Here is a 24,874-nt window from a genome sequence, read left to right as displayed (position 1 = left end):
AATTTGGGAAAATCTTTGTTGAATTTTATTTCACTTTTCCATTCATATCAAGACATTTTGTACAGATCAAATAGGTCCAATCACAACAACATGCACTCAATACAAAAACCTCATACAAAACACATCAGTGAAGCTTGTTTCATTTTGATAGTCTATTATTGTGCACACTAAAATCCTGCCAAATAATGAATAATAAAAAAAAACATGTCCATCAGATGTGTGTGTCATAATATGACGCAGTGACAGCAGTGCCTCCTTGTGTGCAGTATCTGTGTTTGTTCAGCGGGGGACACTTCAAGAGAGACTGGCATTTCCTCTTTGGACTCTGTCAGGGACCCGCTGGAGGTGGACCCTATTCGCCCGCACACAAGCTCAGCCGCCCTGCTGTCCATTACCGAGATATCTGTCACTGTTTTCTCCCTCAAAGACATATCCCCATCATCCTCATCATCAATCAAAACAAACTCTTTCAAATAAACTCCGCCAGTGCATGGGACGTTCTCCTCTAAAATCTGAGCATCCACAAAAGTTAGAGTAGAAGTCTCTGTCATTGTCTCGGGCGGGTCTGTGGAGTTGTCCTCTGCCTGACTGCTCGTCTCCAAAACCCACGCTGTGTTTTTGAGGTTATCATCGTGTACATTTTGGTCTTTGATTTTCTTGTGAGGACTTGCAGAGGGGTTGTGGTCTGCAGTGTGGCCATTTCCAGTGAAAGATTTGAAAGACACTTTTTGGAAACCATGATCAACCTGAACGCCGCTGCTGCCTGTGGGAGAGGACAGGGGAATGGTCTCAGCGTGGTCTTTGGATCGCTTCTTCATCTGGGATTTTTCTGTAAGAGAGAAAGAAGAAAAGGGATTGCTCATTTCAGAAAATTATTTGAATTTTGAAGAACCTTTTTTTAGATGTTTTAATATTTTGTGATCAAGGCTACTTAGAGTTATATTTTGTCCAAGTGTGCCTGAGTGGTCCTGCTCAGATAATTTCTGTTTTCACCTATCCCCTATCTCCACCCACAGTAACAGAGAAAGAAAAAATATTGAGCTTTTCAGAAAATTATTTGAATTTTGCTTTGCATTGCATCAACATAATTAACATATTAAAACCTTTTTAAATGTGGTCAAGCCTGCTTAGAGTTATATTTTTTGTTCAAGCGTGTTTGAACAATCCTGTTCAGATTTTCTGTTTTCACCAACCCCATATCTCCATATATATTTACTTATGATTTTTTTTTATGTAGTCCTAGGGTTGAAAAAAGTCATTGAGCCATTTCTCAGAAGTCTTTTTAAATCAATACTACAGTTTATGTAAAATAATGATCTACATATTTCAAAGCAGAGAGACTCTACAGGATTAGCACCAGTGTGCGAAATACAGGGGGCTCCGGGGGTGCCTGACCCCCCCGATTATTCCATCACACCCACTAAAAAGCCTCTAAAGCAAAATTTTGAGGGGACCCAAAATTTGTTAAGAAAAATTAAAAAATCCAGACGCCATCCCATAAGGAGCGGACAGGGTCAACCCGATGTTCCCGATGTTCCTCCAATTGCGAAAGGTATCTATATTCCCTGTTAAAACTGTTAGCCATCCTCATCTCAAGTTATCATCATGAACTCATAAAACAGCAGCATGTAGAACTTTGTATGGAACTCACTGATCCTCCATGCTCGAGGACTGCGGCTGGTGCCAAGGTGTTGCAAAGCATCCAGACAGAAGCGTAAATCCCATTTGGTTGGTTATATGTTGTTCTGAGCGACGTCCTCCGTGCACTTGGTTGCTTCTCAGGCTCAGGCACCTAACACCACTCCTTGCTCCAGCTCCTCTGAACCCAGAGTTGCTCCCGCTGATTCAGTACTCTGGTTTGGATCTCGTCCGACTGCAGCATTTCTCACACTTTGCTAAATGCAGTTCATTTTATAAGTGGAATCAATTGAATAGGACCTGTTCAGTTTAGATTGTCTGTGGCATCCACTGTGATGTCTTTTTCTTTTTTCACATTTGAGTCTGTATTTGTCAACAATTTGGAGATGGTGACCCCCCTGTATATTGACGGGTATTTCACACACTGATTAACACCATACAGATTCCCAGTACTATAAATAATACTAGTTGCAGTTCAAACTCTACTTCTGTAACACAGTATTTTTTGTAATATATTTGTATATCTTGTCAACACAGGGCTTCCATACCAGCTCACGGAAGAGAAGGGAGAATATGGCATTGTCTTCACCAGCAGATGTCACTACAAGCCAACTTCAAAAAGGTTTACAATAACATTCCTCCCAAAAAATACTGAATTACTGAAATTGCTGACAGAATCTGAAGAAGTTGCACATAGCAGGTCCCTCCAGAAAATATGACTCCTTAATCCATAGTCGACAGAAATTTTTTTGCTTTATCATGATCTAACTCAATGCATTTTCTGCTGAGGAAACTGTGTTAGATTTAGCTTTTTGGGTCACACTCATAGCCCTAAGAGAAAACCTGTACTTTATTTTTGTTTGGATAGCTATCACAGTATGAACGAATACTGGACATTTCTATGATATATACTGTATGCTTGCCTCATCTTTTTATTGTTTAAGTAAGGACAGAAACTTAACTAGGACTAATTAAAGCTATGAACAATAAAAAACAGTCTATAACAGGTACAGGGCTGGGGTTGTTATTGGTAAATGGGGATGTTATATAATTTAGAAGATCATAATATAATTGCTGTATATTTGCAAATTATTTGACTCTACAGAGATGTTATTGCTTTGCCTGGAATGTTACACAATATGGCGATTAACTTATCTATCACCATGCAGACAAACAGGTGACCCCACCAGGCCAAGTTACAGGCAAGACCTGTTGAGAGGCAAGCCCACTCGAGGTAATTGTGCATGTCTTTCAAGATCTTTTTGAGAATTAAAACACCAATAATTGAATAAATACAAGATAGATATGCAAAACAACAATATCTTCATAGAGACAAGCACCAAACAGTTACATAGTGCACTTTTAAACACTTTTAAACACTGACTGTGGAGGCTTTGCAAAGGCTAGAAACTGTAATAATGAAAGAGGATTGAAAGCAGAATGCTGATTGATTGGTTTTTATTTGTATATGTGCCAAGAGCTAAACGATATGGGAATGATACATACTACATATACATTGTAAACAACAGAAAAGCACATTTCTCGAAAAGGAGTGGGAAGAATTAAAACTTATATTAACTTTAAAGCTGCCTTCTGTATGTGACAGTATAGTCTGCAGGCGGGCTCTGCCACTTGGTTGCAGTCTAACTACTGGTTAGCTGTGACATCATTCAATCTATAAAAGTACTCCCTTTCCTTCCCCTCGCCCTCTGACCTCACGCTCTTACCCTGCTTTTGATTATCCTTCCGAGTCGGTTTTCTGAGGAAGTTGCCTAGCAACACATGCAACACGCCCCTTTTCTTGGGACGGTGCGACTCCGAACTCAGCTGCAAAAAAAGTAGACTGAGCAAGAATTCTGAGTCAGAATCCTAGATCCTTCACCGCACTCGTCCAACAACTAAATGCATTTTACTTTAGAGATCTTGAGTCATGGAGTTGAGTGCACTGTCGCCGCCTTGCCTTTACTTGCCATTTCTGTGTACCGGTTTCCTGATTCATTAGACGGTTTCACTTTGTTGAAACCGTCTGACCTTGCATTGTTAGGATTCGTTCACTCTACGGTAGGCAGGTACTTTTTTGCACCGTTAACAGAGCTAATTGGGGATATAAAGTTTTTCCCAAATCCCGTAGGAAGAAGGGCAATAATGTCTTTCCCCTTCACCAAACATTCTCTTTGTTCCGGCTTTAAATCCTTGATCTCGGGAATCGTTGCCATCACTGAATATATGGCTCTTCGCTGATTGGCTGGTGTCCGAACTCACACTTCCGGGGTTTTGGCAAACTGTCAAGTGTATTTTGATTCCTGATCTAGTTGCTGGAGAGAAATGAAATTGAGCGGAGGCACTAGGTGGCGCCAACCTAGCTAGTGTACCGGTTTTTCCAGAGACTTGAGCTCGGACTGGATTTACGAACAAACCACCGAATTGTCCTAACACCTGGAAACATTACTGTCACAATGAACAAATTTACGGAAAATGTATAAATAACCTGTGTATTTTTGACTACTATACTATACTATACTATACTAATATACTTTTTTACTTTTCAACAGTGAAAATGTGCCTTTTATATGAGCTGGTCCTGGGCCAACTCCCAGGTGGCGTTGTTGGTTCTTTTCCTTTATGATTAGTTATGTTAATGTAATTGTTAATTATTGGTTTAGTCAGTAGTTACCACAAGATTTCAACGTAGACCCACTCGCTCATGCCACATGTAGATCGGCCGACCCAGCCCTGTTGTATTCTCACATAACACCACTAAATGCTATCTACATTACTGCAGTCTGATAGTGTGCCAGCTTTGGCCTGACAGAAGATCAGAGAGCACAGGTGAGCCTAAAGAAAGGCCAGGTGAAGGGACGGGGGGCAGGTTTGATATCTGACATCTACTGGTGAAAAAAAAAAAATATATAATAATAATAATTAAGATATAACTTAAATAGTAAACGCAAACTATTAGCAATTTTTAAGTCTATCATGAGTTAAATGGTTCTAGAAAATGACATTGCATGACATTTTATGACATTGCTCTAATTCCAAAACTGAGTCAAAACTAAACCAGGAGAAATCAGAACCACATCCAGACTATAACTAACCTAAAAACATCAATACATCAGTGCAGACCAGACCTCAATATCTGTGTCAGCCCCAGCTCAATGCAAATGTCAATGTAAGTATTACACATAGTTACGCTTCTTCCTTCTATTTAACTCAATTCTTATATGCACAGTGATACACTACACACTGCATTTAGACCGTTCAATTATTCAGCGCTTATTGTTTTAACTGGAGCGGCTAATGTGGCACGTGCTGTGTAGTTTGGAACATGTCATTTTGTGGTTGAAAATTTCTGAATTAAAAAAAAAAAAAGTCTCTTCAAGGATGCAGAAAATAACTTCAAATCCCAGGAGGAACCCATGTGCTCTCGTCACAGATACAGAGAGAGCTAAAAAGAAAACTAAAAACAGGGGCAGACTTCAGCAGAAAAAAACTACACAGAGACAGGTTCTGAAGGATCAAACTAGAAATCAGTGACATTTAGTGTGTGTAGTGGATGGATGGAAGACGTTCATTTTGTCTTCTTATGTACTTTAACTTCTTGGGTTCTTTTAAAAGCAGTAAAGTGTATTTACCTTGATTGTATTTTTTCCAGGATGTCATCTACATAGACACAACATAAGCACCATAGTCAAACCATTCACAAAACTCCGCCAACTGCTAGTACACCCCAAAGATAAAATCCCACAAGAACAAAAATGCAACACCATATACGAAATCCAATGCAAATCATGCAATAAATCATATGTAGGGGAAATGGGCCGGTCATATCACATCCAAAAAAGGAACACCTAAAGGAAAGGAAACATCAGGGAGACTCACCAGAAATAAGCACATTCTGGATTGAGACAGAGCACTGGTCATTGGATCAGAAAACAACAAGTTCAAAGCTGTATCAGGGAGGCCATCGAAATCAGGAAACGAGGCAATGACAGCGCTAACTGTGATGACGGAGTGTTCCTCCTTTCACACACCTGGGACACCTCCTCCAGAGAACACCGGGCGATGGCAGGCGTGGTCAGTCTGAATGACCTGCCAGGTCCATCAGACTGACCACGCCTACAGAAAGTAACAACAGCTGAAATAAGACACGTCACCACCAACACCACCGACAGTTCTGAAGATGGCTTGCAGCCGAAACATGTCAACAAGGTAAATGCACTTTACTTTATTGTCTTTAAAGAGAACCCAAGAAGTTAAAGGACCATGTAACAGTTGGTATTGTTCCTCATTCACGCACTGTACATTCAATGCCATTACAACTGATGTAATAATTCTTATATGAAAACATTGTATGGATTCATACTTGTTTAATCAATGAAATGCTTTACCTTGAAAATTAAGTATTATTTATTTGTGAATTCGTGACTGCTGAGTATTATGTACAGTGCTGTGAAAAAGTATTTGTCCCCTTTCTGATTTCTTACCTTTTTGCATGTGTGTCACACTTAACTGTTTTGGATCATCAAGCAAATTGAAATATTAAACAAAGATAATCCAAGTAAACATAAAATGCAGTATTTGTGTGATGATTTTATTTGTTAAGAGAAAAATACTATCCAAACCTACATGATCCTGTGTGAAAAAGTAATTGCCCCCCTTGTTAAATGATGAGGTAACTGTGATTAATCATATTATTGTGGAAAGCTGAGTTCTATTTCATAGCCACACCCAGGCCTGATGCTGCCAGACATTTCAAATCAAGAGATCACTTAAATAGAACCAGTCTGACAAGGTGAAGTAGGCCATATTGAACCCAAGACACCATGTCACGATCCAAAGAAATTCAAGCGCAGATGAGAAGAAAAAGTAATTGACATGTCTCAGTCTGGAAAAAGTTACAAAGCCATTTCTAAATCTTTGGGACTCCAGTGAATTATCCACAAATGGAGCATAGTACAGTGATGAACAAAAATTACCCCAAGGGTGCAGCGACAACTGATCCAAGAGGTCACAAAGGAATCCAAAACAATATCTACACAACTGCAGGCCTTACTTGCCTCAGTAAAGTTCAGTGTTCATGACTCAAGTATAAGAAAGAAACTAGGCAAAAATGGCATGCAGTTCCAAGGTATAAAAGAAAACATAAAAGAAGAACATAAAGGCTTGTCTCACTTTTGCCAAAAAACAAAATCTTGATGATCCCCAAAGCTTTATGGAAAATTTTCTGTGGACTGATGAATCAAAAGTTGAACTTTTTGGAAGTTACATCTGGCATAAAATGAACACAGCATTTGATAAAAACAGTGAAACATGGTGGTGGTAGTGTCATGGTTTGGGGCTGCTTTGCTGCTTCAGGACCTGGACGACTTGCTGTGATTGAAGGAACCATGAACTCTGCTCTCTACCGACAAATCCTGAAGGAGAGTGTCTGGCCATCAGTTTGTGACCTCAAGCTGAAGTGCACTTGGGTTCTGCAGCAGGACAATGATCCAAAGCACACCAACAAGTCCACTCTTTCTCTCTCTTTCTTTCTCTGACCTATTACTTGCTCGTGCCCATTGAGATAAACAAGTTTAATTCTATATTTTGTGGAACATTCAAAGCCAAGCAAGTGGTGGACTCTCCATTTCAAAAGTTGCGTAGTGAACCTTTAAACATTTTCAGCTTGTGTCAGATCTGAAAAGGTGTAATTATCTAGAACTAAATGAGGACAGAATGAAGGACTTTCTGATTTGGAGCAGGACTAAAACAGGATTAAACCTAGATTAAACAGAACTATGTTATAAGACCTAACTACCTTGCAGTTGCACATATAATATATAAATGCAGTTTTCTAAGAGACTATATCAGCTTTCCAAACACACAAATGTAAGTAAGATTTGTGCCCTGAATGTCTGTGCCCATTTGATATGCAGCACGCCTGGTAGCAGACTGACCCTCTTCCACTTGACTGAGTTGAAAGCCTGACAGAATCGGGACTGTATAAATTAATAATGGAGACTGATGTACGTGTTAGAGGCGACCACTCCTGTCCCAGCAACAAAAGATGAAAATACATATGAAGGACAACGAGAAATCAGATGCACGCTGTTGATGTGGGACTAAGCTATTAAAGTATGCCTAAAATATTTCACAATATCACATTAAACTTTTTGATCTGCATGGAGACGAGCATGCAACGACACTGGGCCAACTTACATATCAGATCTGCAGAGAGTTTACTCTGCTCACAGTTAAATATCATATTGGGAACTATGGAGAAAAAGCAGTTTACATCTTTTTGGGGAAAAGTAGATAACGGACCCCATACCAGAAAAGTTAAGTAAAGCAGCTTTAATTGTAACATCAGTGTACTGAACCCCCAACCTCAAGTCTGTCTCTGTCCACCTTAAACGTTCTTTTTTGGCATTCACTGCAACGCATTTCTGGATAATAAAAAACTATAATATAATAAACTATATAAACATTTGTAACTGTCTACTCATACATCATGCATCATACCAAGTGTTGTTGTTTTTTTATGACCAATGAAACAATAACTTTTCAAAACTATAATCTAATGATACCCCTCTCAAACAAAGACACAAGTCAACCACAATACTACTAATACTACTACCTATTCTTACCTTATGTAGTGCCAGGAGATGTTTTCCCCAGATTGGTAGTAACGTTGATCACATTACTCGTCATAAAGTGTTTCTGGTGACCATGTTCTTTTTGCTTCTGTCTCAAAAAGGTGGAATAAGAAAAAAGCAGAGGAGAGAGAGAGAGAGAGAGAGAAAGAAAGAGAGAGGGTTGGAGCGAGAGGGAGGGAGGGGGCTAGGTCACGGGACGGTCCGATGATTGGAGTCACATTAGGATTCACTCACTGCTCTCATTACCAGCTGCAGATGTTAGTTACGGCTAATAGAACTTATGAGACTATGGAATAAGCAAATGATATGTATTTATTATTCATTTTCAACTTGAGTCTCAGGATTCCCATTTAAAATTTTAACCTGAAACAACCCTCTCTGATGCTTATCTTTTGAAATACATGTTCAAATTCACTTTTTATTAATGGTGCTATTTAATCTTTTACCTTCTGGTTTTTATTTGGTTATTATAATTAGGGTGTGGTCTGGGTTAACTTTTAAATGTTAGTATCCAGTGTGACCACTAGATGTCACCAAACAGCACATATAATATACCTAATTGTAGTTAGAGCGATCAAGTGCCTCTGTTTTTGTTTCATTAGTGTTTTACTCTTTAGACTCTTTAGCTTTAAGCCAAGCATGTCCAAACTATGGCCCGTGTGCCAAATGCAGCCCTCGGACAAATTTTTCTTTTCCCTCAGGCTTACAGGTGAATTGGCCCAAATTACATGGCATCAATTAAAAATTAACTTTTTACTGCAAGTTTTTTGAAAATCTACTTTGATAAGGCTAAAATTTTATATTTAGTGTGTGGTTTTATAGCCTGATTCATCAGCCAGTTTTACTTCGTTTCACTTTGTTCAAACTGTCTGACCTCGCAGCCTTAGATTTCATTCGCTCGACGGTTAGCAGGTACTTTTTATCATTTAACCAATCGCTGCTACTTGGTTGTGACGTATGTAATGCGCCACTAATGGGGCTAACTGGTATATTAAACTTTTCCCAAATCCCATAGGAAGAAGGGCAATAACGTCTTTCCCCTGGATAAAATTCACCAAATATTCTCTTTATTCTTTAAATCCTTGATCTCGGGAATTGTTGACAAGGCAGAATATATGGTTCTTCGCTGATTGGCTGGTGCCCGAACTCGCACTTCTGTGGTTCTTGCAAACTGTCTATTGTATTTCAATTCCTGACCTAGTCACTGGAGAGAAATTAAATTGAGCGGAGGCACCAGTCTACGGCCCTCGATCAGCCCTCTGCTTTGTCTGTGTTTAGATATGTGACCCTTGATGAGAAAAGTTTGGACACCCCTGTTTTAAGCCATGCTAGAATGTTGTTACCTATTAAAATACACCTGAAGTTGTGTTTTGTTTCATTCACACAGTTTGAGTAATGCTGCATTATTAGGCTGTCTACATCTCCAAAGCTCACAATCCTCCGTTCCAACTTGTAGTAGTTCTCAAGGTCCTTTCAACCTTTTGTTCAGTAGAGACAGGCAATTCCGTGACTGAAATCATCCAAATGATTTAAGTAAAGGTGTATGGAGCACTTCCTGTCTTTCCACATGCCATCACAAGGTGGAACAGAGTCTTTTCTGTTTGAGAGAAGAACACAGTCTAAATACACAGGATTTGTGTGTTAAACATGAAATCAAACACAACTCCAGGTATTAAAAAGAGAGTTGCCCTTACTGGAAACTGTAAAAGTGGGCAAGGTACAAATCTGAGTAGACTGAAGTATTATAGAATAGATTAAAAGTCCTTTATTGCATGAAGGGATGCCAACACGCTTCGACCAGCAAGATGATCTTCGTCAGGGCAAAATGCAGAAGACCAAATTCCTTTCACTTGACCACAATCATGCCACTTGACATTAAAGGCTCTTTCTAAAGCACTGTTTTGACAAAATAATTTACTTTTGTTTTGAGGGGACATTGAAGTCTGTGCCAGTTTTTGTTTCATTTGAAGAGGCCGCACAATTAAACCCATTTTTACCCATAAACCAGGTCAAAAAAATCTGCAACTGGACAGTTAGACAGGAAATTCCACCATCATATTAGATGACTGGTGATTAAGTGATTATTAAAGCCAGGGAAATTGCACCTCTAAAAAAGTTATGATCAACTAACAGATGGCAGCTATTTTAGTCATGACTCTTAGGACTTTAGTATAAAAAAATAAAAAAAAATTATGTAGCTCTCATCTTTTGCCTTTCATCTTTGACAGTCAGGCAATCATCATTATTTGGTTGCTCTAATCAGATTTTCAATTTTTTTCTCAAATGCATTCTTGCTCTTACATTTGTGATGTTAAATATCTGCTAAAAATATAAAAATATGTATTCATGACGTGTAAAATACTTCTAATTTGTTCCACTGTATGCGGATTGGTCCACTGTGGTGCAGACTGTCCAAAAGCATTATAACATATTCTCTCTCATCTCCTACTCAGATTGGTGTTGTAGGCCAAACGGGAGCTGGCAAATCAAGCCTCACTAACTGTCTTTTCCGGATAATTGAAGTGGTAGAGGTGCGGATCCTTATTCATGGTGTTGACATTTTATCAATAAGGCTTCATGATCTTCGAGGCAGGCTCACAATCATATCACACGTGCTAGTTTTGGTCTTTCACCTGAACTGACCTGTCTATCTCTGTGCAGGACCCGGTGCTGTTCTCAGGCACTTTGAGGATGAATCTGGATCCATGCAACAAATTCTTTGATAAGGAGGTATGGAAAGTACTGGAGCTGTCTCACCTTAAGAGCTTTGTGTCTGAGCTGCTGCAAGAGGTCGATGAAGGGGGTGAAAATCTCAGGTCTGGCAATTTTTGACTTTATTTACTGATTTAAAACTATGAGTGATCAAAACAGAACTTAAATTGTAAAGTAAATAGAAAAAGCATACATGTATCTGAAGAGTGCTCGTCGGATCCAGTGGGATGGAAGTTATAATGTAGCTCTGGTCACCACTGTAATCTGTAATCTGCTGTTGCTATGAACAACCTGAAACATTTATATTTTGACTGTTACACATTTTAATTTATGGTATAAGCTGAGAAAAGGGTTAAAAGTGACAAATTTTGTTTATTATAGTCAGTGCTAACCCAAACCAATTTCCGAACCATAACCCGTTTTTTCTATTGCTCTGTTCCTAAACGTCATCATTTTAAATGTCGCTCTGGTGCCATTAACCTAAATGAACTTGCTAAGGAAAAATTACTCAGTGCAGCTCTGAAGTTTCACATAATAGTAATAATAAACCATAATAATATGCTGTCTCACCTCCCTAATGTGGTGCATAAACATAAAATTGCAGATAAAGCAGACATTTCTTCTAGGATTACTAAATCTCTGAATCAAGAAATGACAAAAATGCACATAATTTGGTATTACTCTATTTGTTGTGTATGAGTGAAAGAGAAGAGAGGAGAGAGAGAGGAAAGCAGGTGGAGTCAGTTGAAGGAAAATAGAGACAGGTGCAGTACACAAAGTGATACCAAAAGCTCCGCTGTGGAAAGCTGTGTGGATTTTTCATTTTGAGTATTTTCCTCTCAGGTAGGTTTTTTTAAAGGGTAATGTGGGACATTTTATTTAGTGTCACACATGTACAATCTTTTTTGGTTTTATTTTGGCTCTAATTTTTATGCAGTAACAATAAAGGTAGTAGTTAACAGTTTTGCTGACAAGCACAGCATAGCTATAGTTCTGCCATGGCCTGTATCTTTTCACAGGAGTTACGTTAGTGAAATATCTCTAAACTTTAGTGAAAATGGACTTCAGTGTTACTTGAAGTGATGACTACTCCAGTCAGTCTGTATCGATACTAATGGGAGAGCTACCCGAGGCGCCTGGGCCAGACTGTGTGCAAAGTGTACCTCGTGGTACGACAGGTGTACTTCATGGTACGACAGGTGTACTTCATGGTACGACAGGTGTACTTCATGGTACGACAGGTGTACTTCATGGTACGACAGGTGTACTTCATGGTAGGTGTACTGCGCCAGCAGCTGGGTCATCATGACGTTCACTGCAGAGTGCTATGCTGCCATTTACCACACAATATGGCCTCTAGTTTGAGGGTCAACTGCACATTTTTTATTTGAAAAATAAAATAATAATTTAAAAATATATATAATAATAAAAATAACAAATTCAAGATAGGGCATGTAGTCCATGGAACACCACTGAGATTCTTTTTATGTTTATTATAAATTTGTAAAGGCATGATTTTCATTGCTTCATTTGTTAACAAAGATTTTGAAAAGGGAAAATATGGGAAAAATGTTATTTAGTTACAATTAAATTGCTCAGTGTACTTACTTAGATTTCAACCAATTCAACTTGATCTCTGTGTCTGTCAGTGCTAGGGATTTGAAAGACTATTAAAATGAAAGCTACACTCAAGAAACGCACAGTAACGATACTGATGAAACATTTTGGTCAAACCAATGTCATGGCACAAATAGGTCAGCAGGGGTTGCCACTCTCCTTCATAATTTTCCTGGGAAAGTAGTTGGCACTAAAAATTATACTTACGGTTAATCTGCTTTAGATTAATCTGCATTATTGAAATAAATGCAAGATTTTTTTTAATTTATTTTAGGAAACATTTATGGCACACACACATTATGGCGAGGCAAACAATCACTACAACAGGAAATAAAACTCAACACGCACATGGCTGGAGAAATACAAAATAAAACTGGGTCAAGAATAATAAAATAATTTGATAAAAATGAACACCTTGACAATGTATTACATCATCGCAAATTTATATATTTACTGAATTGGTTAGAAAAAGGTATATGGTCTGTAACACATATGCTAGACCAGACAGGACATGTTTTATCTTTTGACAACTTTAGATCCAAATTCAGCATATCTGATAAAACACAATACAATATGGTAGTGAACGCAATACCTCAAGGTGTTATAATAATGGCTTCTAACTTTAATCAAAATAATATACAGACTTTTCTCCTGTCACTTATGGAAAACGGTCACAATCTTCTTAATTCTAAGCTTCAAAATAATGTAACTCAGTACATTTTTAGCCAACAATTATTTCCAATTATGTCTCGAAATCCAATTCTCAATTTCTTCACAATAAAGGAAACTAAGAAACTAAGATCTGAACTTTTCAAATTCCCAATTGCACCAAAAGCAAAGGAAACTCATTTTAAAATTGTGAGTGGTATATACCCTTCTGCTGACTTTCTATAGCCTGATTCACAGCATTAGGATTCGTTCGTGCGACTGTTCGCTTTATTTAACCAATCACTACTATTTGGTCGTGACATATGTAATGAGCCAAATCCCACAGGAAGAAGGTCAATAACGTCTTTCCCATTGATAAAATTCACCAAACGTTCCGGCTTTAAATCCTCGATCTCGGGAATCTTTGTCAACACAGAGTGTATGGCTTCATCTACATCCATCTCCACCGCTTTGTTTTCTGTTGTGTTGTACCACAAAAGGGACACAGACAGGCACTTGAGTTTGACATCATGGCTTCACAGCTCTTGGCTGATCAGCCGGTGCACAGTCTACAACTTCCGGGGTTCTTGCGAACTGTCTAGTGTATTCTGATTCCTGACCTAGTTGCTGGTGAGAAATGAAATTGAGCGGAGGCACTAGACGGTTCGCAACCTGGGGAGAGGGAGTTTGGCCACCAGCCAATCAGCGAAGAGCCATACATTCTGTGTTGGCAATGATTCCTGAGATCGAGGATTTAAAGTTGGAACAAAGAGAATGTTTGGTGAATTATCAAGGGAAAACACATTATTGCCCTTCTTCCTACAGGATTTGGCTGGGTAGACTTTATATGTAAATATTTTGGATTTGAGGTATCCCAGTTACAAAATTAAATTAGAAAATGTTATGTATGGCTTCATTGTAAATAAGTGACAGAATGATTGCACAATTAACTCCATAATAATTTTAGGGACTTTTTTTTTTTTTTTCACAAAAATAGATTATTTAAGAGTCAACCAAATATCAGTGTTTCTCATAAAGAACTATATGTGTTATTTTCTTCTCTGAAATGTATGAAACAAACATCTGCTGTACAACTAAACTTCCTCTTAAACCCCTCTGCTCCTCTCTCTCCTCTGACTGAATGAATAAATACTGTAACATACCGCGAACCATGAACCATTAGTAATAAAAGTACAAAAAGTGTTGTGCAATAAAATAGCAGCGCTAAAATAACATCTGCACCTAATAACAGTATTTTATCTTTTGCAAACCTGTAAACGGTGGACTTCTTTGGCGGTCTGCCCCAGTTTCACTTGGCCGTCTGAAAAAGCTGTTCTAAATTATAGGTGTTCTATATTAAAGGTGCACTAAATTTTTTGATTGGGGGACACTCGCCTGCTTTTTTCTATGGATATGCCATTGGTCTGCCTGGAATGTTCCACAGTATGACATTAAACAGCCCTACCTTACATTTATTCAATTGGTTTTATAGCTTGAAAAACCTAGAAAAACAAGCATTCTGACTAGGGGCCTGTTTATATGAGAACACTTGCAGGTAAAAACGACAAAATATTTTATCAGAAGTGCCTTTCGTTTAGAGGGTGATGGTGTTTTTGGGGCTTAAAAATGCAAAAATCTGAAACCACCCTCCAGAAAGGAAAAGTTGAATACGCTCCGCTATAGCGTTTCCATTTACACTGCTCAAGACGCAAAACTCTGGTTAGATCTGCTCACGTCGTGTACACGTTTACGCCACATGCATCACCACCTTGCTGCCTGACATGCATACCCAATCGAATTCCACACACTTTTGCATCACTGTATACAGGCAGATTTCCTCCAGAAAACGCTTGTCTAAACATGGAATAAAAAGTGAAAACGCCACGCCACGTTTGTGTCTTCTGCTCAGACTGTTATCATATAAACGTAGCCTGAGAGTGGGGGTGCATCTCCACAGATCTGACCTGTAAGTTGGTCTGATTTGGTCTCCATTTCTTGAACGCCTAGAAAACGACACCAATCTCCCAATAGACTCAATCTCTTTAACTTCTGATGAGATGTTGCATGAAGGGTTAGGATGTTGGTTGGTTGTGTGTTGGTTAGTGTGTGGATTGTGTGTATTTGTGTGTATAACCTGGTTACCATAGTTTTATCTTGCACCCTGACCCTTGTCCACCTGGAGTTTTAATATTATTCACTTTTAATGTAATTCACTTCATATAGTACAGCAGTATATAACTCAGCTCTTTTCAAATATAGTTTCTATGAAAAAAAACATGCTTAATCCCATATGAAATGGTAATGCCTGAATTTTCTGCTTTCTGCCGATTTGAGATACAGTGAAGATCTTTGGTCATAGCAGTTGTTATTCTCTAGATACAAAGGTCATCTTGGGCTTGAATTGAAGCTTATCAACTTGGGGAGTTTTTCATGTCCATTTGAAGCAGTGGAATATGCAATAAAATTACTTTTGATGATAATTTGTCAGGCGGACAGACTTTTTTTTTTTGTCTTTTGGGTATGTTGAGGGTGATATTTGACAGTAGAAAGGCAGCAAGCCCCAGAATATTTTTCTGCTAATTTTCCCCATGTGTCAGGATACACCATGCAAAATTTTAGGGTTATTTTACCATTTACGCAGTTGCAGTACCTTCATATTTACAGTTACATAATTTCGCAAATGGCTTTTCCTAAAAAGGGTATTTTTTGGGCCCTGAGACCAAACGGGGCCGAGTTGGGGTTGGTCCCTATCAACTTGTGATGGCCCAAGATATAAGATAACAGCAAATAATAGTGAAAAAAAGGTAGCATAAAACATCCTGAGGAGTGGATCTGGCTCCTGGCCTATGAAGATGGAAACATTCCAGACAAAGCAATAACATCTCTAATAAGAACAGAAAAGTTACACAATGCAACTTTAACAACGTGCCATTTGTTTTTTGAGAGGACGATTTACGCTTCTTTTGAAAATCATGTCTCCCAGCTTATCAAATGACAAAACTAAAATAAGTGTCTCTAGTCTTTTTTTGGTTTGTTTTTTTGTTATCCTAGTCCAGCAGTTTAGGCAGATTTCTCAACAGCCACTCCAATTTTCAAGACACACTGAAAATCAAGGCCGTAACCGATGATGAATACTTGCAACACATGGAAAGGTCTGATTAGCGCTAGCTGGTTGGGGGTCTTTCATCACAGACCCATCATTAGACTCAGCCGGGAGAGAGTCTAACCAATTACTCCAAATGACGCCTCACCACCTCCTCTCGCTCCGTGCTCTCATCTTACCTGCTCTGATGCGCAAACATCTCAACCAATCTCAAAACGTTTCTGATCGAACACGTCGCCATCAAAAGTAAGTACAGCAGTAGAAGAAGGGCCAGAAATAACAAGAAACATGACAGGACAGTGCATGTATGGACGAGTGTGATGACATTCAGTGAAACTATAGATTTTGTAGTGTTTTGAAGGGTATATCTGTGTGAGACAAGCCAATAGTAGCCTTGAATCATTCCTACTACACTGGTGGTGTAAAATTTTCAGGGTGTGTGGAAAGTCAACTACATGAGTTCATGGGAAAAAAAAGTTAAATCCATACTTTGTAACATTTTCCATGCAGCTAGATCAGTTTTATGCCACATTGTTATATTATATAGCCATAGAAACAAGATTTCCCTGGAAACAGGCAGAAGGTTTAGTCTTGGTTTAGTCCTGGTTCAGTCCTGGTTTAGTCCTGGTTCAGACCTGATTCAGTCCTGGTTCAGTCCTGGTTTAGTCCTTTTTTAGTCCTGGTTTAGACCTGGTTCAGTGCAGTTTTAGTCCTGATTCAGTCCTGGTTTAGTCCTGTTTTAGTCCTGGTTTACTCCTGGCTCGGTCCTGGCTCAGACTAGGATTCATATTTATTTCATACAATCTTTTTGTTTTAGTGACATATTTAAAATATTAATACTTATTTTTTTTATTCAATATTTTATTGGCCATATTATAGACTCACTGTCCTGACATATTTCAACCACTAGGGGGAGCAGTGCCACCCCTGACCCGTAAACTCCACCTATGGTTAGGTCTATGGAGATGCAAGCACACATTTTCTAGATTTTTCAGTGGTATTAAGGCTAATAGTAGTGCATTTCTTAGTGTTAGTGTAAAAAAAAAATAATAATAATAATTGTATTCATTTTATTTCATTGCCTTTCTAAGAATGGAAGAGAATAAAAATAAGAAGTGTTTTTTGTGTTTTACAGGAAGATGTAATGAATTTTAAGAAAGTAACCGTACCAATCCATTTACCCCACAGTATTTTTCATACACATATATAATCCATATTGTACATAATACATAATATATGTATACAGCACAGGTGGACAGAGTGGCCAAAAATGTTCTTCAAGTAAGAGTAACATTACTTCATAATATTATTACTCAAGTAGCATTACAAAGTAGTGGTTCAAGAAATGACTCAAGGTAAAATAAAAAAGAATTTGGGAAACCTATTCAAGTAAGAGTAACTTGAAGAGTAACTGTCTGCATAAAAGCCCTGCTTAGCTTCTGAGATGTGACGGGCTCAGGCTTTGACAAGTTGGTATGGCCACATACTGGCTTGTAAATGTAAAGGTCACTCAAGTAAATGTAACTGAGAACGACCCACCTCTGGTATTAGATAAATCAGGCCTTTAGTCACTTCCCATTGCACCTGTATGAAGCAAAGACAGGTAAGAGTCCTCTAACTGATTCATATAATTTGTGTCGTGTGAATGCGTATGATATGCTTGTTAGTTGTTACATGATATGATAAAATGGTAAACTTATCGAGGCATATGAGTGAAATGCATGGACCATGAACAAAGAATAATTGCAATATTGATTTGAAAATAATTAGTTGTTTACAATCGAGGTCCACGGTCATCTGTTTATCTACACAATATCAGCTTCAACATGCCACAATACAGTGGAATGGCATTAAGAAAATAACAGAAAGATGAAGATAGTGGTGGCTAATGAGACAAGGTCACAGGTGAAGTAGAGTCATTATAGAAAACATAAATGGAGACATTTTCTGCACTAACCATCACTAACCAGTATGGCTTCAGACCTCAAAGATCTACAAACCTCACTGTAATAGATCTGATGCAGAAAATAATCAGTGCAACAGACAAGAAACAATATTCAGTCATCATGTTTATTGACTTCATCATAAACAGATAACAGTATGTACACTTTAATAGGCAAAATTCAGAATACAAAATGGTGAAATGTGGACTTCCCCAAGTATCTGTTCTGGGGCCATTATTTTTTATTTTGTTTATTAATGATTTGTGTGAGTCCTTGAAAAAGCTGCAATTCTTGTTGTTTGCAGATGATACAAATATATTTCACTCTGGGAGTAACTTAATAGAAGTAACAGAGAGCATAAAAGAAGAAATGGCAAAAATGAGAGTTTAGTTTAGCTAAAATAAGTTATTTTTAAATTGTAAATAAACAACCTATATAATTTTTGGTAGCCAAAAACAGAATGAAAATGTGACAATGGCTAGACAATTGTGAGATACAATTCTTGGGAATAATTTTAGATGTGTAACCGGGTGGTTAGACTATTTTCCTACCGTAGTGCGTCTGCGAATGCATCCACCTGCGCGTTGCTGTGTCACTGATTAGCGATTAGAAAAGGCTGCGCACATTCTTACAGTGTTTCTCTTAGAGCTTGTTTAAATGCGTTGTTTCTGGTGACTACATTGAAAGGTGTTGTCTGGAGCAGGTGGTGATGGCGGCTGCTCCTAACGCGCTCCAGGCCCCATGTAGAGGACACCCATTCTAGAATCCAGGTAGAGGCTCTGGGTGGTGTATATTTGGGTTAGTGGTGTTTGATGGCGTGTGTGGTAATCGGTGTATTTCTGTATGGCAGATTACGCTGCTGCTGTTTTTGCTCTCAAATTCTCTTAAATTCTCTCAAATCAGCCAATTCTCTCGTAAAGTTTGATTCCATAGTTCCTTCTGTAGTTAGTGTAGTTGCTATAGTGTGTGTATTTATCGGCTAGGGTGGTTTGTGCAATAAGTATAGTGTAGTCTAGCAGCACCTTGCACTTTAAAACATCTAAATTCTCAGCATTAAGTCCACGCACCTAGCAATTTACATCTAAAAAAACAATATACCACCGCACCTTTTTAATGTGTACTTTTTAAAATGTGTAAACTGAACTCTTTTTAATTTTATTGTTAATTAAAATAAAGAATTGTATTTTTTCCCACTATTCACTGCCTTTGTCCTATGTTTTAGCCAGACTTACCTGTGTTATATTTAAACAAATAACTAAAAGTGGGGATCTCCTTTATTGCCAGCCCCCCTCTGCTATAGATGGGAAAAAAAATGAATTCTGAATCTCATGTAGACTACTGCTCAGAAGATTGGGGCAATACTTATTCAAGTATCATAAAAAACCTTTGTTCTTGCTGCAAAAAAAGAGCAATCCAAATCATCAACAAAAAGGGTTTCAGAGAGCACACCACTCATCTGTTTAGTACATCTAATGAACTAAAGACTTAGTTGATCTTAAGTTTTTATTAGTTATGTTTAGAACCAAACAAAGACATTTACCTGGAGCTCTACAAAATCTATCAGTATCAAATCAGTATCAAATCAGTATTCTCAAGGACAACATTAAAACAGAAATGTGTCAAATGTGTGTTGCAATAGCGTTTATAAATTTAAGAAACTGGACTACGTGACTAAGGAAAATGTTTGAATTTAATGAAAGTACAGGAGAGAGTTTGGGGTGGGGATTGATTATTAAAGAAAATTTAGTTAGTTAGTTAGTTTAATAAGATTATAAGATTTATAAGATTAATAAGATTTATCTTCCTGTTCCTTTTGTTCATGTAGCAAAGACAAGGCAAATAATGGTTGGAATATGTATTTATGTCAATTGTCAGATTTTCATTGTTGTTCTCTTTAAATTGATGCCAACAAAATAACAGCATGAGCAATAAATAAATAGACATAAACTATGCATTCTACATGTTATGGCTACTTGGCAATGGCCCCAGCGTTGCAGGTTGTTGATAATGTAACAGTTGAAGTAAATCCCGCTGCACTTAGCACCCCCCCTCGTGCCTGTCTCCAGCTCAGATCTGGTCCAAGCCTCGCTTTAGCCCTGGGTCCATCTGTCCAACTGTGTCTGGTCCTCAGAAGATCCTGGTTCAGTCCAGTACAAAGAGGCTTGTGTTGACTCCGCTGCTGCCAGCGTCACTTTTGGATCCTGCAGCATTTGAACTTGTTTACCTTCTCCTCCTGCACACAATCTCTTCAGATGTGGGATTGCTGCACAGGCATGCACATTTCCATTAAAAAAGCTGTTCTAAATTTATTCTACAATCCTGTCAAATGGCCAGTTTTACTTTCTCACTTTCATCTCATTCATCTTGTTTAAAGTTAACCAAGAAGCAATCCTTTTACTTCAGTGTACTTTGTACATTAATGATCATTTTAGTTAAAGATCAGTACAGTACTTATTGTGTGTCCATTCGTTTTTCAGTTTCCAAGGATATTATCTGCACAGTGACCCTCGCTAGTTTTGGTGAGGCGATGGGTCTCTGGGTGCAGCTCTGTGACACCCTCTGCTCCTCACATACTGCCCTAGTGGCATTGAAGGATGGATCAAATACATGGGATTTATTTCTCCACAGGGACAATAAAATGTACCTTAATCCTAATCTATTGGTATGTGATTAGAGTAGTTGTGTAATAATCAATTAGAAAACATGATGACAGTAAACAACCTGGGGTCTGTTAAAATGGGACCCTCTTCCTATTCATTTGTATTCGGTCAATGGGCTTCAAATACTCATCAATAACTTCAGCTGTTCCAAGCAGTTTTTCGCTTGGGTTTGGATTTTTTTTTTCGCAGTGACATTCATTTTGCTAGGACATCATTGATCTTGTTTTGTTATTTCAAATTTCTCTCCACAGGGAAAAAAAACAAAACTGTCTTCCTCTTCACAAACCAGTCCATATCACATCTGCAGGGCTCCAGAGTCCATCACAGACTGACCCTTTCTTGTTTTTTAGTTTCAAAAACATTGGCACATGCAGTTTACATGCATTTATTAGAAATCTGTCCAGTCTGACCACACTCTAAAAACATTTTTTATGTGTGTAGTTAGGTCCAGATTTGTCTTACTGCAATTTTTAAATTTAGCTTTAAAAGCCAAAACTACATGAAACAATATTCAGTGTATATCATTTAAAGGTCCACAAAACTCTTGTGAGTTTTAAGTCATGTTATAATGTTGTTACCTTCTCAAAAACATACGTGGAGTTGGAGTTGTGTTTCATTCACACATGTTTGAGTAACCCTTTATTATTAGTCTGTCTACATCTTGAAATCAAATGCCCTGCCCTGCCCTCAAAATGCCCTGTGTGATGTCATGTAGTGGCAGTTTAATTACCTGAACAGGCAGAACCACACATTTTGAAGAAACCTGTAATCAGATGACAGGAAGTTTAACCAATCAGAGACACATGCTGTTTTACCTAGAGAAAAATCTACATGAAGGTTATTTCTGCTGAAAGAAGTTATATATTTTGCTCTGAATGTTATAAGAGTTTTTGAGAGGCGATGTTTTGTGCATTTGTGGAACACGTGGTGGTTGGATCATCTCATATTTGAGGCAGCCCTGGCAGAGTCCAACATGCACCAGGAACAGGTCTCACTTACTGCAATGTGAACACAGCTTCAGCTCCAGTCATACAGGGACCGGACAGCCCTTAGCAAAGGGCCCTGAACCAGTGGGGTTCAGGGCGCTGGTTGGGCATACTCCCATGAACCCTCGAGTGTAGAGTTGGTCCAGTGTTCCGAGGCTGGGACAAAAACCACACTACTCCCCCTGAATCTGAATTTCGACTATCGGCCGGATTCTCCTCTCCAGTACCCTGGAATAGACCTTACCGGGGAGGCTGAGGAGTGTGATTCTCCACCCGCTGGTCCCTCTTCTTAAATAGAGGAATCATCACCCCGGTTTGCCAGTCCAGAGGTATTGTCCCTGACCATCACAAGATGTTGCAGAGACGTGTCAGCCAAGACAGCCCCACAACATCCAGAAACTTAAGATACTCGGGACGGATTTCATCCACCCCTGGAGCTTTGCTACCAAGGAGCTTACCAACCACCTCAGCGACTTCAGCCAAGGTATATGTCATTAAACAGAGCTACCTTACCTTTATTCAATTACAGGTGGTTTTATAGCTCAAAATTACTTAATAAAAGAACATTCGGAACTGTGAGCAGGATTGCCTCTCCATAGATCTGATCTGTAACTTGATCTGGTGTGGTATCCACAAAGACAGAAAGGTTGAATGCCTGTATCATTATTTTGTATGAGGATAGTTTGCCATGATTCTTAATAACTGTAATTACCTCCACCAAGGAGGTTATGTTTTTGCCGGCGTTTGTTTGTTTGTTTGTTTGTTTGTCTGTTAGCAACATAACTCAAAAAGTTATTGACCGATTTTGATGAAATTTTCAGGATTTGTTGGAAATGTGAGAAAGAAGAACTGATTTCATTTTGGGGGTGATCCGGAAGAAATCCTGGATTCTGGATCACTTTGAAATTTTTGTTAAGATTGTGGTAAATGGGGCCAAAAATTTTGTTTCTCAATATCTCGGTTAATTATTGACCAAACCCCATGAAATTTGACTCAGGGATGGACAATGGGATCCTCTTTCATATTCCAAATTGAAAGATACGAGACAAATATTTATGGAAAACACAATTAATATGAGGGGGACTGTAGTCCTTGGCGGAGGTCTGCGCTCTCTGAGTGCTTTTCTAGTTATTCATGGAATCTTTTGGATCCATTCACTTCAGAGACTTCAGTTCAAAAGACTGACTTATTTACTATTTATTTATTTATTCTAGAGAAGCCAATGTGACAGCTCATTTTAACAACAAACTAATCACAAAAAGAAATGACCAAAACTAATATCTGTTTAAAAAGATTCAAACTGCAAGTGGGAACGTGTTGTCTTTGAAATGAATTGTCACTCGTGTTATCATTTAACTTGAAAATACATTTACATCTAGTACAGGCCCTTTAAATGAGAATAATCACTGAACTTGTGTGTATGAATAATGCCTCCACTTTTTAATACCATGTGAATAAAAAAGACTTGAGAGTTCATTTGTGCTGACAGAGAACCTATTGAACTTATGCATGTTGCTTTCATTTGGTTTTGGATTTAGATAAGTGAAAACAAATGAATTGTGACAGTTAAAAGACACATTTGACGATACTATTCTAATCTGCCCTCCTCTTCACTTTTTTAGTTTGAATTGTTTCAGTGTTGTTTGAACTCAACTGAATGAATTTACTGAATACACAAATGAGTACATCACTTATTTTTCTCCATGAGTGTCCTTATAACCGGAAGATGTAGTGCTGTAATGATATTCACTTGCTCTAATAAACGTCTATCTGTGTTCAGACTAAAGTGGTTCAAACCAAGACCAAACTGGATCCTCAACTCTTAAGCCATTAAAGCAGCAATGTGCAAATTGTCTTGCCCTATAACATATACATCAATATTTTCCATGCATTATTGTCATTATAATTTTTCCCCTCCACACTTGATCTGTAATATAAACAGTCACTCGACCCTGCACATACTGTGATTGTACCTTTAGGCAAGGCACCACTGCTCTTCTCTGATGACATGAAAAAATTTTAAGATATCAAACAATGCATGCATCCCAAATTTCGACTTCTGGTCATTGCACAATGCATACTTAGATGGATCCTCCGAAAAAGTGAGCATCAAACCGCCATGTTTAATTTTCCAGTGGGATGCGTCTCTTGTCAAAGCCGACCTTTTCAAGTCTTTTGAACCATATCACTTTTGTTTCTGTTTCTGATATTGTCATATTTTTATTTATGGGATTCGGACATCGTAATTGTGTGGTTGTTGGATGTCCTAACAGCGGAAAAGGGGCTTCAGAAGTTTGCGAACTCCATAACTGCAAAAGATAATCAGATCTGTGATTGCAAACCTCAGTTCAAACTGTTTCCCTTCCCAGCAGAACAGAAAAAACTGTGAAAGGTGAAGGCAATGGGCAGTATTGATACACACTAAGGACGAAAAAGGTAACCTTTGGCTGCCTAAGAAATTATCCCGAGTTTGCAGCGAAAATTTTGTATGTGAAGTGCCATCAAAGCAAAATCCTGTTTGTTAAGCGAGAGGTACAGAAGACAAGCAGGCTGAGCTCGCACTTTGTTGTTCGACTGGCTTTACAGCAACATCATGTCTTGGTCGCTTTGCAGTGGAAGGTGTTTCTTGGTGAACAGCTGGTGCCTTTCACTTTTTGACTTTTAAAATTCGTACCCAAGGTTGAGAGATTGGGATTTTGCTTTGATGGCGCTCCAAATACAAAATATTCGCTGCAAACACAGGATGATTTCTTAGGCAGCCAAAGGTTTTCTTTTTGGTCCTTCCTGTGTATCAATACTGCCCATTGCCTTCGCCTTTCACTATTTTTCAATTCCGTTGGAAAGGGAAACAGTTTGAACAGAGGTCTTCCAAAGCCCGTTTTCTGCTATTAGGACATCCAACAATCACACAATTACGATGTCCGAATCCCAT

General features: G+C 38.4%; 1 protein-coding gene across 1 annotated transcript in view; it reads right to left on the bottom strand.

Moving 5' to 3' along the window:
* Window positions 1-224: 224 nt before the first annotated feature.
* si:ch211-12e13.12 (paralemmin-2) overlaps window positions 225-24,874 on the bottom strand; it is a 47,652-nt gene continuing 23,002 nt past the window's right edge. The window contains exon 2 of the mRNA XM_055161494.1: window positions 225-829. Within this exon, the coding sequence (XP_055017469.1) occupies window positions 225-818 (594 nt within the window). The 5' untranslated portion in view covers window positions 819-829. The remainder of the gene's footprint in view (window positions 830-24,874) is intronic.

This window comes from Boleophthalmus pectinirostris, unplaced genomic scaffold (assembly GCF_026225935.1).
Source record: "Boleophthalmus pectinirostris isolate CB_2022bp ecotype Guang Dong unplaced genomic scaffold, ASM2622593v1 HiC_scaffold_4, whole genome shotgun sequence".
NCBI classification, from domain to species: domain Eukaryota; kingdom Metazoa; phylum Chordata; class Actinopteri; order Gobiiformes; family Gobiidae; genus Boleophthalmus; species Boleophthalmus pectinirostris.
The sequence above is the reverse complement of the archived record's forward strand: the minus strand, read 5'-3'. Positions and strand labels throughout refer to the sequence as shown.